The 17189-nt window shown below is 33.6% G+C and overlaps 1 protein-coding gene across 6 annotated transcripts in view; it reads right to left on the bottom strand.

Annotated features, from left to right (window-relative positions):
* Positions 1–786: 786 nt before the first annotated feature.
* Positions 787–17189, bottom strand: part of HEATR5A (HEAT repeat containing 5A) — a 156661-nt gene continuing 140258 nt past the window's right edge. For 5 of the 6 annotated variants that reach the window (XM_031952256.1, XM_023501135.2, XM_031952257.1 and 2 more), the window contains 4 exons: positions 16351–16575; positions 8132–8283; positions 3980–4193; positions 787–2344 (listed from right to left, as the gene is read on the bottom strand). In XM_031952256.1, coding sequence (XP_031808116.1) covers positions 2040–2344; positions 3980–4193; positions 8132–8283; positions 16351–16575 — 896 coding nt within the window. In that variant the 3' untranslated portion in view covers positions 787–2039. Of the gene's footprint in view, positions 2345–3979; positions 4194–8131; positions 8284–14902; positions 15048–16350; positions 16576–17189 lie in introns of those variants that run through there. The other variant, XR_004231970.1, reaches the window with a different exon arrangement.

Here is a 17189-nt window from a genome sequence, read left to right as displayed (position 1 = left end):
AATGAAACCCAAATTATCACAAATTTATTAGATGTAAAGAATATCTTAAGTATTTAAAATGTAAATATTAATTATTTTTATCAGAAAAGGATGTATCTGTAGCAATTTTTACAAATATTTTTAATACCAATATCTGTGGTCTGATCATCTACTACTTTCAGCTAGCATCTTCTCTTAAAAGATTATTTAAGAAAAGCTTTTAACTTTTTTTTTTTTTTTTTTTTTGGTGTTAGGCAAATCTGAAGTTCATTTTTAAGGCCAAGTATATTCAAATACTCCAGAGGAATAAAATACTACTCCAGAGGAATAAGTTAATGCTCATCTAGTTCACTTAAATTTTTATTTAAGTAATTTCTGGGAAAGATGCCGAAGACATGCTTTCCAAGATAAAATTATTTATATTTCAGAGATGATCCCTTACCAATCCCGATATACATTATGCCTTTCATCTAAATAACACTAAACTATCAAATGTTGCACGAAAAGAACGATACATCAGCCTAATGAAGCAAGCCATAAAATAAAAGATAATGTATAGTTTACTTCCAAACAATCTAACAGGATTCATCTATTCATTAGAAGGAATGAATGTGCAAACTTAACCCTTCTATTTAAAAAAAAAAAAAAAAATCTCTTTTATGTAACTAAGTATGAAGTCACTTATGAACTTTGAAGCACTTTGAACTGATCTAAATAGAAACAACAAATATTGAGGTTATTTGATCCAATGAAACAAATGAGTCACTGAAAATTTTCTCTTGTGGGTAAAATGACTTAAAATACATCTATGATGAAAAAAAATTAGCTTTATTTATGTGAATTAGAAAAATTGGTTTCAGTTAGAATTTTGATCAAATGTTTAATTCTGTACAATTTACAATAGTAAATATATACAAAACTTAAAATAATAAAAATACAGTACTTCACATTCTGAGCCCCAGTGTGTTTTCCCAATTCTGAAGGTACCTCTATCACTTCAGTTTTTAATTGTTAGCAAAGAAATGCTGTGCTTATTTTGACACAGTGCTTGGTTTATGCATAATACTGGCATGGAAGGGGAAAAGTGAGGACCACCAATAGTTAGAAAATACTTAAGAATAGCCAATCTGCTCTTAATGTCTTCCTATAATAAAATATGTTCCTTATTAAAAATTTATGTATACTCTTTTTAAGATGTGAAAGTCATTATTAAATGTGATAGTTTTGTAAATCCATTGTTGATCCCCATAGATGGATATGAATTTACACGCATGTCAAACTTATTAATATGAATATATGCAACATGCTAAAATAAGGCAAATAATTAGAATTAGAGTAAACAAACTCATTTAAATGACATACCTGATAATTTGAACTGATTAATATAAAACAAAACCAAAACCATTCTGAAAAAAGACGTCACTTTTTTAGACACCAAGCTTTGAGTCACACTGCTGCAGAGCCACAATGAACTTGTGTATTTAAATAGATTGGATAATTTTAGACCTTATTATAATTTAATTAAAGCTATCAATATTACCTTCATTATCAGGTTTAAGTAGCTTTACAATAATTTATCTTGTTCAAGGAATCCAATAACATTTAATTTATTTACTTAATGGGGCAGGACTTAAGATTAGTATTCGTGATTAATTGTAAACTGTAGATATTTGAACTACAGTTAAATCTATATCTATTATGGCATTAAATATATCACATGTGCTTGGATTGTCAGAAGAAATACATTTCATTTTCTAAAAAAAATAGTCATAGATTCTGAATAAATTTAAATTCATGATTTCTTGAAATTCCTAAAAATGATTCTGACAGGGCTTCTGTGCATTCTTATCAATTAAAATTCATGATCCATCTTTCATTTTTTAAAGTTTATCTTGAATAGAAAGGTTAATGTCATGTAAAACAAAAATGTCCATCAAATTTTTTAAAGAAAAAATCAGAATTCCAAAGGTATTTGTGCCTAAAACCTTACTCTAATCCTCAAATAGAAATGAAAAGGCACCAACTCTCTACGATTAGGATGCTTGCAATTCAAGATGACATCAAAAAAAATTGGTCTTCAACTGAATACTTGAATTTTTTCCAGGTTTTGTGATATGTTTTGGGGTTGTCTTGATTTTGATATTTTCCTGATTGCCTTTTATAGCTGCCTCAAGACGGGCTTTCATTGTGGGAGAAGAAGCCATAATATTTTTAAAAGTTGATGAATACTGGGGACCAATCTGCATCAGATTCTGCAAAGCAAAGTCATGTAAATTTCTCATTGTGGTGGGTGCTGAGCCCAGAGTGTTTTCATCCAAAAGAAAGGAAATAAGAATAGGGAGAATGTCGGCCACCAAGTGAGCACCTGTAAAATGTGAACACAAAACAGGAATCCTACATTCAGTGAACAATATGTATGTTTATAATGACATGATATATAAAATTAATTTTCTTTGGGGAGATACATTTTTATTCCTAAAGGGAGAAAAATAAAATAGTTCTAAATTCTATTCCTAAGATATAATTATTTCTATGGTAAGCAAGCCTCTTTAAGTCCCTCTGTCTTTTCCCATAATTGTTCAGTTTTCCTGATCCCATTCCTTCCCTTGGAAACCTCTTCAAGAGAGTTTGTTCCTTCTGCCATCCCTTCTACTACCAGAGACCAAGTATGGCATCATATTTCCTTCCCACTGCCAATTCTAGACTTCACCTGTTTCTCTCTCTTCTGACTCACAATCACTTATTACTATCATGATCACTTTCCTCTTTAGAAGCCCACAAGGTCTGATGATACTATCTAAATTCCAAGAACATTTTTTCACTTTCCTTAAGGACTTTTTTATACCAAGATCACTGCTTACTCTGTCCTCAGCTAATCTCCAAAACTTCAGTAGATGCCAGGATGACATTCCTAATATTTAACTTTATAATGACTCAACCAACTTCTAGCCTTCAGCTATCTAATTTTCCTTCTCTTTTACTGCCAAATATCCAGAAAGAGCTATCATTGCTGCTTCTACTTTCTCACCACTTGCTTATTCTTCTTTCCCCATCAATGTAGGTTCTCTATCCATACCCTCAGAAGAGTTTCTCAATCACCAGTAATTTCCTAAATATAAACTAATGCTTTTTTCTGACTCATTTTTTAACATAGGCAAAATCTAACTCTTCTTTTGTTCTTTTCTTTTTCTTTTTTTTTTTAATTTTAATAGCTTTTTATTTACAAGTTATATATGCATGGGTAATTTTACAGCATTGACAATTGCCAAACCTTTTGTTCCAATTTTTCCCCTCCTCCTCCCTACCCCCACCCCTTTCCCTAGATGGCAGGATGACCAATACATGTTAAATATATCAGTAACTCTTATTTCTTGATACTCTTTTTTTTTTCCCCCCACTGGCTTTCCAGGCTCAAAGAATCATGGAAATATTGGAAATCATGGAAGATAGCAATTAATAACTAACTCCAACACCACCATTTTACAGATGAGGAAACTAAGGTCCAGAGGCTAAGTGGCTTGCCAGCTTGCCAATAGTCACTATGATTGAGCTGGTGTTGGAAACCATGCTCTGGGTAGAATTTATATAAAATGCTTTACAAATTTCAAAGTTCTATATATTAGTTATCATCATCATCATCATCATCATCATCACTACTGAAATCCAGGATCTTTCCCATGTGCCATGCTGGTTTTTTCCCTTGTTTCATAAATACAATTTCTGACTCCATCTAACAGTTCTGCCTTTTGTCCTGTTCTCTTTTTATATATTTCTCTCCATGGAGAAAATGCACATTTCCTTTTGCATCTCTTTTCTTATGTCACTGATTTTTCCAATTTTCCAATCAGGAGGAAGTGATACAATATAACACAAGTGACTTTCTGTTTTCTATTCTGTTTTAAAATACATCAAAATAAAGATTATAATTATTTATTCCAACGAACTTTTTACAACAGTTAATCTGCAAAACATAGAAGTAGGGGCTGTTGGGGATACTCACGGTGCTGTTCTTCCGCAATCCCTACTAGGGCTTCTAAGACCTTAATACCTTCTTGAATCACCTGAAGCTCAGCAGCATCTTCTGGTTTTACTTTATCTGTCTCTTGCAGTTTTCTCACAATAGATGATGCTAATGAATGAATATAAGGGTAGGATACTGCTGGGTTTGGATACTGGAAAATGGAAAGCAGTAGCTGATAGCACTTTATTTGTACCTAAATGGACAAAACATATGGACAATTACAATATGAAAGGAAAACAAGTATTAAAAACAACAGAAGAAAACTGTGAGTAGTAGTTTAAAAAAAGTCACTATGAAAATATAATGTGCAAGAACCTAGAAAATCAATGTTGATTTTTGAAATCTTTTTTTCCAATGTATTTATAATAGTCAAAGTCCAAGCTCTAGTACATATTGAACAAGATGGAATTAATCTGTTTCCCAAGGTGATCAGGGAAAAAGGAAAAGAACTGATATGTTTGAAAATATTTATAGCAGCTCCCTTTGTGTTGGCAAAGAACTGGTAATTGAGGGGATACCCATCAATTAGGGAATGCAAGTTATTTATATGATTGTGATAGAATAATACTGTGCTGTAAGAAACAATGAGCATGTTCATTTTAGAAAAACATGGAAAGACTTGCATGCAATAATAATGAATGAAATGAGCAGAACTAAGAGAATGTTATATATAGTAACAGTAATATTGTTTGAAAGTAACTGTAAATAACTAAGCTCTTCTGAGTAATATGAATAATAAAATCAACTACAAAGGAATTCTGAAGGATGCTATCTACCTACATAGAAAGAACTGATAAGCATGCATAATATAGTTTTACATTTATATATACACACATGTCAATGATGGTCTTTCTCTAGTGTCGGGTAAGGAGAGAAGGAGGGAGACAGCTTAGCATTTAAAATGTAACAAAAAATAAACTATATTAAAATTTAAGAATAGTTATGATTTGAAGATGTTATCAAGAAATGTGGTTAGAAAACACATTACATATTTTTATAAAACACAGATCTCTTATGATTTAAGGACTGTAGTTGCCTGGCTGTGCCAAGCTACTTGAAAGTAGTACCATAAAGCTGTTTCATTATAAAAAGGAGGACATGGGTTACAAAAACAAACTTTTTTTTTTTTTTTTGAGTATGTAACTGAATAGCTCTACCTTAAGGGTGGGATGTGTAATTTACATTTCTTCTTAAGAATTAGAACTGATTCTTAAAACTTTTTTTTTTTTGGAGGCAACTGGCATATAGCTAATAGGTTCCTAAGGCCAAATCTGAACTCAGGTCCTCCTGTCTCTAGGGTCAGTACTGGCTCTATGGTTCCTTTGTTTTAGAAATAGAATTTATTAATTCCATATGATTAGAAGGAATTTAAGCTTAGTAAATCTGTAACAATAGTGACTTCTGTATGAGATTTGTGAAATCAATTTCACAGGTGAGCTTGATTCTTTCTTGGGTTATCTGTGAAGTCTGAATGAAAGTCACAAATGATCATTTGTAATCATCTTGAAACAAATTTATTTCAAGTTGTGTAGTGTTCATATTTAAAAAAGAGGTAAACAATATACTTTTCAAAAGCTGAGCCCTAAGACTTTCTAATTATTAGATGAAATTAATTGGTCTTATTACTCAAAAATCAATAAATAAAAAGTCCCAGAGTCACATGATCATAGCTCGAGAGCAGAAGGGACCCATGAGGCCGTCCTTTTATTTTATGGATGAAGAAATTGGGACCCAAGAAGGCTGAGACTTGTCGCTGGTGGAGGTGGGATTTTTTTTTTTTTTATTGATTTTTAAAAAAATTTTTTTAAATAACTTTTTATTGACAGAACCTATGCCAGGGTAGTTTTTTACAACATTATCCCTTGTACTCACTTCTGTTCCGATTTTTCCCCTCCCTCCCTCCGCCCTCTCCCCAAAGATGGCAAGCAGTCCTATAAATGTTAAATAGATTGCAGTGGATCTTGGATATAATATATGTGTGCAGAACCGAACAGTTTTCTTGTTGCTCAAGGAGAATTGGATTTAGAAGGTATAAATAACCCGGGAAGAAGAACAAAAATGCAAGCAGTTTACATTCACTTCCTAGTGTTCTTTCTTTGGGTGTAGCTGCTTCTGTCCATCCTTGATCAATTGAAACTCAGTTAGATCTTGTCTTTGTTGAAGAAATCCACTTCCATCAGAATACATCCTCATACAGTATCGCTGTTGAGGTATATAATGATTTCCTGGTTCTGCTCATTTCACTCAGCATCAGTTCATATAAGTCTCGCCAATCCTCTCTGTATTCGTCCTGTTGGTCATTTCTTACAGAACAATAATATTCCATAACATTCATATACCACAATTTACTCAACCATTCTCAATTGATGGGCATCCATTCATTTTCCAGCTTCTAGCCACTACAAACAGGGCTGCCACAAACATTTTAGCACAGACAGGTCCTTTCCTTTTTAGTATCTTTGGGGTATAAGCCCAGTAGAGACACTGCTGGATCAAAGGTATGCACAGTTTGATAACTTTTGGGCATAGTTTCAAATTGCTCTCCAGAATGGCTGGATGTATTCACAATTCCACCAACAATGTATCAGTGTCCTGTTTTATCCCCTCAACATTCTGCATTATCTTTCCCTGTCATTCTGGGCCAATCTGACAGGTGTATAGTGGTATCTCAGAGTTGTCTTAATTTGCATTTCTCTGATCAATAGTGATTTGGAACACTCTTTCATATGAGTAGTAATAGTTTTAATTTCATCATCTGAAAATTGTCTGTTCATATCCTTTGACCATTTATCAATTGGAGAGTGGCTTGATTTCTTATAAATTAGAGTCAGTTCTCTATATATTTTGGAAATGAGTCCTTTATCAGAACCTTTGACTGTAAAAATGTTTTCCCAGTTTATTCTTTCCCTTCTAATCTTGCCTGCATTAGTTTTGTTTGTACAAAAACTTTTCAATTTGATATAGTCAAAATTTTCAATTTTGTAGTCAATAGTGATCTCTAGTTCTTCTTTGGTCATAAATTCCTTCCTCTTCCACAGGTCTGAGAGGTAAACTATCCTATGCTCTTCCAATTTATTTATGATCTCATTCTTTATGCCTAGATCATGAACCCATTTTGACCTTATCTTGGTGTACGGTGTTAAGTGTGGGTCAATGCTTAGTTTCTGTGTAGGTGGGATTTGAACCAAGGTTTTCTGACTCTAGTCAGTCTTTTTATTGCATCATGAAGCAGCTTTCATAAATGTAAGTGGTGCTCGGACCTGAAGATGATCATGGGTTCCTGAAATGTGTCAACAATCAAGGTTGGAAAGTCTCTGAGTAGTTGTGGAATTGTTAGGGGAAGGAGGCATAGAGGAGAGAAAGCACTCCTGAGGGACAACATGGATGAGAGGGAGGGTAGTATGAGCAGGCAGAGGTGGATGCGATATGTACCGTCAGAAGGAATATGTAAATCAGTGAAAAATCTGGTCCTAACAGGATGATTTCAGAAAGGCCTGGAGAGACTTACACGAACTGATGCTGAGTGAAATGAGCAGGACCAGGAGATCATTATATACTTCAACAATAATACTATATGATGACCAGTTCTGATGGACCTGGCCATCCTCAGCAACGAGATCAACCAAATCATTTCCAATGGAGCAGTAATGAACTGAACCAGCTATGCCCAGAAAAAGAACTCTGGGAGATGACTAAAAAACCATTACATTGAATTCCCAATCCCTATATTTATGCACACATGCATTTTTGATTTCCTTCACAAGCTAATTGTACAATATTTCAGAGTCTGATTCTTTTTGTACAGCAAAATAACGTTTTGGTCATGTATACTTATTGTGTATCTAATTTATATTTTAATGTACTTAACATCTACTGGTCATCCTGCCATCTGGGGGAGGGGGTGGGGGGTAAGAGGTGAAAAATTGGAACAAGAGGTTTGGCAATTATTAATACTGTAAAGTTACCCATGCATATATCTTGTAAATAAAAGGCTATTAAGTTAAAAAAAAAAAAAAAAAGAAAAGAAAAATCTGGTCCTTAGAGGAGGGAGGTTGAAAGGTAGCAGACTGGAAAAGAGAATTATGAGAGCTTAACACTATTAACTGTGATTAATCCATCAAGTAAACTTACTACTGGGTCTTTTAACTCAAGAGTAGCTTTAAACTTCTGTATACAACGTTCTTGCAGGCACTGGATGGTGGTCACTTCTGGACTTGAAGACAAGATAAATACTGTTATGGCAGTAAGCAGGCTGATTTCATCAAACTCTTGCTGTGTTCCATCTACCAAAGAGAAATGATCCATTAGAGACAAGCTCTGAACACCGAATTCTAGTCTGAGGGCTAGAAGGGGCCACAAAAAACCACCTTGTTCAAACTCTTCATCTTTTATAGATTAGGAAACCAAAGCTCTCAAGTTCAGTGACTTGTCTAAGGTCATGGGCAGAAAGTGGTTGAATTGGGATTGAATCTTCTTTTTCCTAACCTCACACTCCCCCCACTCCTGTCTCCTTCCTTCACCCTTCTTCCTTATCTGGTGCTTCAAAATGAACCAGTGACATTCAAGTGTCTCCCCCTTCCCTCCCCCTGCTGAGGCAATTGGGGTTAAGTGGCTTGCCCAGGATCACACAGTTAGGAAGTGTTCGAGTGTCTGAGGCCAGATTTGAACTCGGGTCCTAACTTCAGGGCTAGTGCTCTATTCACTGCACCACTTAGATGCCCCAACATTCACGTTTTAAGATACATCCATGATATAAAGTCTATTTTACCAGTGAAAAAAACCATCCAAAGAACCATCAGTGGCCATTAAAGGGCAGGGCCAGAACCTGAGAATTCACATGCCCTTTGCCTGTGCATACTGCACACATACTGGAAAGACATGAGGCAATATATGTGTGTGTGTGTGTGTGTGTGTGTGAGAGAGAGAGAGAGAGAGAGAGAGAAAGAGACAGACTGACAATCAAAAATACTTGCCATGTTGCAGATTAAGATGCGCCTTCTAAGTTATTCAGTTTTAATAGTTTTCTTGAAAAGTACTGCAATACTGTGTGATGATTAGCTGTGAATGACTTTGCTATTCTCAGCAATACAATGATCCAAAACAGTTTTGAAAGACTTATGATGAAAAATTCTATCTCTAGAGAAATAACTGATGAAATCTGAGTGTAGATTGAAGCATACTTTAAAATTTTTTCTTTGGGGTTTTTGGTCTGTGTTTTCTTGTGCAACATGAGTAATGTGGAAATATGTTTTGCATAATTATATGATTTTTTTATCAAATTGCTTTCCTTCTCAAGGGGAGGGGAGAGGAGGAAAAGAATCTGGAACTCAAAAATAATTTTTTTGTTTTTCATATGTTTAAAATTTTTTTAACTTTTAATAATAGCTTTTAATATTCAAAATACATGCAAAGATATTTTTCAACATTTACTATTGCAAAAGCCTGTGTTCCAAGTTTTTCTCCTTCCCTTCCCTCCCTGACAGCAAGCAATCCAATATATGTTAAACGTGTGCAATTCTTCTACACATATTTCTACATTTATCATGTTGCACAAGAAAAATCAGACCAAAAAGGAAAAAAAATTAGAAAAAAAGAAAAAAAGCAAGCAAGGAACAATAAAAAAGCTGCAAATACTATGTTGTGATTCACATTCAGTTCCCACAGTCTTCTTTCTGGATGGAGATGGCTCTCTTTATCTATCACAAGTCCATTGGGATTGGCCTGAATCACCTTATTGTTGAAAAGGAACTCAAAAATTTTAATGTTAAATGTTAAAATTCTTTTTACATGTAATTGGAGAAAAAATAAAACATCAAATTTAAAAAAGGAAATAAACAATACATATCAAAATTGTTATTACAAGTAATAATGAGTACAATGTAAAAAAAAAAAATGTACTGCTACGTTCAATTTAATTCCCAAGTGGGGAAAAAGTCAGGAAACCAACCTTACTGAAATATGTATTTTATTGTAGATAACTATAAATTGTTGAGACTAAATTTTTTGCTGGATGCATGGAATTAAAAGGTAAAATTCAGGCAGCTAGATAGCAATGGACAGAATGGAAAACTTATTTTTGTGAGTTCAAATGTGGCTTCAGACATTTAATTGTTTGGCCCTGGGCAAGTCATTAAGCCCCCTGTTTGCCTTAGTTTCCTCATCTGTAAAATGAGCTAGAGAAAGAAATGGCAAACCACTTTAGTATCTTTGCCAAAAACTCCAAACAAAAACTCCTCCCCCAAATCCCAAATAGGGTCAACAGTCCAACACAACTGAAACAAGTGAACAACAATCCTTAAAATCGAAAATTGAGACATACAATGACATATCTTAATAGCCAAAAAAAAATACATAAATCATTTGGGGCTCTTTCCTAAGGTGTTAGTTTACAATAGAAGCAAAAGTAGAACTTTTTGCACTTCAATTTGTCATACTTTAATGTATATAGTATAATGATATGTAATATGTATAGTAATGTGATATAATGTAATATGATATAAAAGCATATTCAAAGTAAAAATGAAATGTTATGAATAAAAAGATGCTATTTTGATAATTACTAACATTTCTATAGCAACTGAAGGTTGCAAAGTTCTTTATAAATATTATGTCATTTTATCTTCACATTCTTTTGAAGTATGTGCTATTATTCCCAAAATGCAGATAAGTAAACTGAAGCAGACAGTTTAAGGTAACTTTTCTAAGACTGTCCTAATCTCAGTGATCTGTGGTTTATTATTTCCTTCAGAAAATACATAAATCACCTCTTAAAGTGATGAAAATAAGTTAATTTTAAACTGCTTTTATTATATCTTTAGTGAATGGGCAACAAAAGAGGAACTTGGAATTTTCCTGGTAGGGTTGACATATCAACTTAGGGATCTAGAAAAGACCTCAGGGGTCATCAAGTCTGGCCTTCTCAAACGAAGGAGAAGCCTAGAAAGCTACCTGCTAATTAAGCCTTTTGGTTCATTTGGGGCAATTAGGGGTTTGGCATTTTCTAATTTAGATTATTTATACTTGAGAGATGACAGACCAGGAGTTAAAGACAAAAGATTTCTCATGGTCAACAGCTGAAACTACTAAGCTTTTCAGGTTACAGATGCTGCAAAAGGCAACTGTCAGCAGGAAGTTAGATGAAGACACAAAGAACAGAGGAGTGCAACTCTAAGAGGTATGGAAGGATAAAGAATCTGCTCCAGTGATCTGTAGAAGCCACATATTGTTTGAGCTTCTGTTATGACTGTAATTAACAAGTAGGTGTAGACAAGTAGGTGTAACAAGTAGGTGTAGAAGTGTAAAGTCTTTCTGTAAGATAGAAAGCTAAAGGGTTTTAAGGAAAACTTTCTGTTTTTTCAGAGACTGAAGTGTTCTTTGGATGTGAGGCTCTTCTCCTCACTTCAGGTGCCATTTTATTAATGGACTCTTGAAAAGCCATCTCAGAACTATTGTCTAAGAAAAGAGGCCTCACAGAGGTCTACTTCACCAAGAGAGTAAAAACCAACAACCCCTTGTCCTCCATCCACTAAGCAGATCTAAAAAATGCACCAGATTAAAATCATCATTGGAAAATTCAAGACAAAAAACACTGAGTCATTTCTCAGGCCCCAAGTTTGACAGAGTGAGACCAAGAAGTTTGTGGACACCAAAGATGAAAATCTTATTAGGTACAGGGATAGGTTGACCAGCAGGTCCTGAGATCCTAGTTTTAGCACAAAAGTGTGTAGGGTACAGGAATAAGTACCAACTGGCACTCTTTTTGCACATTATCCAAGTTTTGGATTCAGAGCCAGAAAGGACTGAGAAATGAATCTGTGCTTTGAAATGGTATTCTAGGGAAAGGAACAGTCTCCATATACTAAACAAGGAGTGGGTTAAGTCACAAGCAGCAACTGTATGGCTTGAACCCCTGGAAAACAAAACAGAGTCTCAGTTCCAGCTTCTAGCTTAAAGTCTGAAGAGGAATAATGAAGACAGGAATCTCAGATCAAAGCAAAGTCTGTTTTTCTGTCAGGAGAGATTTTCAGATGGTTGAAAAGCTTAGTCTAACAATGGTCTATTGAAATTCCAAATACAGTAAGCAGAGAGTACTGTTGCTCAGGCTCAAACTCAGGTTCAGGAGCTTTTGCCCAGATTACAAGGGCAACAATCAGACTCTGCCTTGTATCAGACTAGTCTAGGAGTACTAAAGATTACGAGAATAACACAATACTCAATATCCCTAGAAAGCTATGGTAGGACCAATCCACATAGCAAGACTTAAGTCAGGAAGCAGACTGGAAGGATGAACAAACAAAAAAAGAATCCCAATGTAAAAAGCTATTAAAGTGACTGCTAAGACACTTAAGACACAAAACCTAGAAGAAGAAAATGACTTCAAAATATCTACAAGTACCTTGGGCACATATTCAACTAGAAATCTTAGAAGAGATGAAAAGTTAAAAAAAGTTTAAAAAAATTTTTTTTTTTTTAAAGAAATAACAAAGCCATAATTAGAGAGGGAAAACAACTGAAAAAGAAAGGCGAGCTATGAAGGAAAAAATGGAAAAGGAATAGCTTGGCACAAAAAGTGCCAAATCTGATCAAAGCAATAAACTTTCTGAAAATCAAAATGGACCAAAGAGAAGCTAAAGACTTTTTCAACAAAAAGAAGAAAACAAAGTCAAAAGATTGAAAAAATAAAAAAATAAAACAAAGTATTTCATAGTAAAAACAACTGATTGGGAAAATGGATGAAAGAGAGATAATTTAAAAATAATTGGATTAATTAGTATGGCAGAAACTAGGTATAGATCAACATCTTACATTATATACTAATATAAGGTCAAAATGGGTATATGAATTAGACATGAAGGGTAGTAGCATAAGCAAGTTAGGAGAACAAGGAATGGTTTATGTTATGTAATTAGGGTGTACAAATATAATCTAAGGAGGAAATGGTTGGGGGGACATGGCTGATACCAAATCTGATTCTTATCTGAACTAGTCAAAGGAGGGAAGAACACACAAACACATATGGACACACACAGTTGAGTACAGAAATATATTTTACTCAGTAGGGAAATAGGAAGGAGAGAAGAAGGGAAAATTAAAGTGAGAGTAGAATTAAGGAAGCATAACAAAATCAAAATAAGGATATACTAAAATGCTCATTGTTCCTTTTGAAATGGTAAAGAATTGAAAACTGAAGGGGGTGCCTAAATACTGGGGACAATGATCTACATTATGGATATTAAATTAATGGAATAATATTCTGCTGGAAGAAATGATGGAGATGGTTTCAGGGAAACTTAGGAAGACCTGTATGAACCAGAGAAACAATTTATAAAATGACACCAATTTGGTCAAAACATACAACTTTAAAGGAAGTAGGAACTTTTATCAGGATAATGACTAATAAGGGTTTCAGAGGACTAATGAAGAAAAATGCTACCCGTCTTCTGTTTGAAATGAAGGATTAAATAATACAGAATAAGACATACCTTTTTGGGGGGGGGGGGCATGGACAGATGAAGACATTTGTTTTGTTTAATTATAGAAAATTTATAACAGGGATTTTGTTTTTCTTTTTTTCCTCAATGAGGAGGTGGGGATAGTAGGAAGAAAGAGCAGATTTTTGATGATTAAAAAAAGGTGATAGTCTTACTGTATTCTGCTTTGGCCAAACTACATCTGGAGTACTATATTCCATTTTATGTCACATATAGATAGGGAAATTAATAGGTAGGAATATGTCCAGAATTGAGACAAGAGTACACTTTAGAGAGACCATAATAGGCTGTCTTCAATATTTACTCTTCCAATATGATAGTCCTGTAATCTCATTGTGATTGTTCCCAGAGGGCAGAACTAGGACCCATTCATGGAGATATAAGGTAATTTTGGTCCAATATACAGTAAAAACAATCACTCAAACAAATAAAAAACACCAAAAATCAAAATAACAACAACAACAACAAAAAAACCCCAACTCCTTCATATGAATTAGGTTTGTCCGAAAGATAGAGAGAAAGAGAGAGAGAAACTAGGGAATTTCCATCTCTGGAAGTCTTCCAAAAAAAAAAAGAAAAGAAAAGAAAAAAAGAGTACAAATAATCTTATATTAGGAACACTGTAGAGAGGATTTATACTTTGGATACAGGTTGAACTGAATGATTTTTTAGTTAGCTTATAACTCTTAATTATATGACTACGACTATATCCTAGTGAATTAGTCTATATGTTTTTTCACTCTTAAGGAGATGAAACTCTGTCAGAATCTTTTTTTATCCTACTATCCCTTTTCTAAAACTCCCTTCTCCTACTTCTGGGATGGCTGCAAAATCTCTTTAAGGCACTAGTGCCTTTATTGAGTCAGCAATGACAATGGCAACAATAGTAGACCTTTTTTATAGTATGTAAGTTACTTTAAAATGACATTTTAAAGTTCTGCAGCATGTTGCAACAGTCTGATTTTTTAAAAGACAAATGAATAGGCCCATTCTAACATTTTTTTTTTTTTGGCCCATATTTCTAGAATAAAGAACAAAAATGTAAAAACACTATTTTTTGACACTTTAAATAATGTTTAGGTAGGGCCATAAAAGCAATTTATTTATCTGAAGCTGTTAGAAATTGGAGAAAGATAATAGTTCTCTTATCTATACTTGGATATAATAAAAATATCAAAGGAAAATGCAATTAAATTTAAGAGAAAAATACAAGACATAAAAGAAATTTGAAATATATATTAATCTGACTATGCCCCCTGTCACAATTTTTCTGGATAGCTGATAAAAAAAGTACCGGATATATTGCACAAAAGAGCAACATGCCCCATGTAAAAATGAGACTCAAATGTAACTAATTATGCTACTATTAGGCTATTATCAGGGACAAAAAGACACATGACTGAGTAAATACCGTGTTAGGAGCAATCCTTTGTTGGGTGAATTCATAGATGATAAAGATTGATTCTAGTCAAAGAAGTTGCCTGTTTTACTGTTTTTGGAGAACCTGATGTGAAAGCAGGAGTAAAACCCACTTTGTGGTTTTCGCCTCCATCAATCTATGAAAATCAAAAACTTACTGTCAGTCAGTCAGTCTTCCTTAAATGATTCTAGCTTTTTTTTTTCTACCTACCCACTGACTTTCAATAAAAATGATTTTTAAAAAACCTAGAAGATTTTCTGGGACAGGAACTTTCTCTGACCTATATTTATAAAACTTAGCATTCAGCTTAGTGTCATTTAGTACAATTAATGAATAGTTTTTTTAATGTAGCTGCTAAAGATATTACTCATGTGCTTTTATTCCTACTCATACATTCTTTTCCCATTTGAAATCTTCACTAAAAATAATATGAATGAATTTAAAAATATGATTGTGCAGTTACTGTATAATCATGGAGTCATCCTCTTTTAAATGCTATTAATAACATTTTTATTTAAATAAAAATAAGAGAAATGAATTTTAGTACCGGATTTAAGATTTTAAAATACTTTTGAATGGTTAGAAAAATTATTATTTTTTAAAGCAGGGCTTTAAGTAATTTAACTATTTAAAAGAAAACAAAATACCATATAACTAGAGTAGACTAAGTAACATAGTCTTCATAAGTATCAATACTTGAAAAGAAAAGTAACCAGTTTAGCTGAATAATCTAGAACCAAAACTCAAACATCAAGTCAATAAAGTCAATAAGTTATATCCATCAGGAACTTTCATTTTTAAAGCAAAGCAAAATTTATTTTTTGGCTGGAAAGCTATTATATCTAATGCCATTCTATTAACTTAAGAATGCAGAATGGGATATGTAGGTAGGAGAATAGAACAATAATGCAACCTGACTTCAGTAGGAGGGAGCTAGCTAGCTTCAATAAATGCTATATAAGATGATAATGGGATGAAGTGGACTCTAAATTTTATATGGTAATGCACTAGAGGCAGGGACAATTTTCTAATATACTTAAGAGTTTTAAAAAAAATGCTTCAACAGCTGCAAATGAAAACCACCAAAGAAAAAAGTAAACTGAACCCTGATGGATGGTGATTAATCAGTCATGCTGGATAGTGCTTCTATTTTTATTAAACCTACTCAGCTGCTCCTCAACACAAGACTGAATGACATTTAGTTCCTGTAAAGGTTAAGGATTAAAGTAAGATGTGGATAATTATGTCCTTAGCTCCCTATCTACATGTGCCTATCCTATGGAATACATATCCAAGGAATATAGACAATTATATCAAATGAAAAATTTCAGAATCTGTTATAATTTTAGTAAATTTAAGAGTCATAGTGAATTATGTAACAGATTATCTTAAAAAGAAAACTGGGCAAAAGTTTTGTTTAATGACAAAGCCTTAATTACCTGGATCCCAGCAGTCTAGGATTGTTGTCAAAGCACTTCGAAGAAGGTCAGTCCAAGCAGTGTGACTCTTCTCTGCTCGAGCCAAGGGAGATGCCAATATTCCTTTCAAGGCTTGTAGAGCAGCTCCAACAGTATAAGATAACTGTCCTCCAGGTAACCTCACAGCAGTTTCTCGGAGGACCCCAATTATAAGGTACAGAATAGTAGGGAGAACTGAAATGCTTCCTGTAAGATAAAATACATTTTCCTACTTCAAATTTCACATGTTTCTAGTATGCCTAAAAAGCCACACCAATACAGTCCCTTTTATCTCTAACTCTCTGATCCAACCAATAAGGATGCAGCAATACTTATTGCAAATTAAGATACTAAAGGATTTTAATTGTAAAGATTAATGATATGAACTTCTAAAAGTATTTTTAACAATGTTTCTAGTACAGAATTTAATTTTTCATATTATACTTGGTGTTTTAAAAATATGATTTATCTAGTCTTTGGTTAAAACAGGATCTAAAAGTTGTGAACTTCTTAAGAAAAGAATTAAATCACCTCTTTGGATAAATCGGAATTGATAGTATTAAATGCCATTACTTATCTCCTTGAGTGATGTTTTATCTGCATTTAATATATTAGTTGAAAATTTGATATAATGGAAAGATCACTGATTTCAGAGTTAGAAAACCAGGAGTAAAATCCTGTTTCTGTTACTACCTGCATGATCCTGGACAATCATTTAATCACTGTGGGCCTCAGTTTCTTATTTGTAAAATGAGCTGCTAAGATAAAGTTTTGGTACACAGTAGGTGCTTAATAAATGCTTTCTGACTTGACTTTCAGCT

Source organism: Sarcophilus harrisii, chromosome 2 (genome assembly GCF_902635505.1).
Source record: "Sarcophilus harrisii chromosome 2, mSarHar1.11, whole genome shotgun sequence".
Taxonomy (NCBI): domain Eukaryota; kingdom Metazoa; phylum Chordata; class Mammalia; order Dasyuromorphia; family Dasyuridae; genus Sarcophilus; species Sarcophilus harrisii.
Note: the sequence above shows the minus strand (reverse complement) of the source record. Positions and strands in the feature narration are given on the sequence as shown.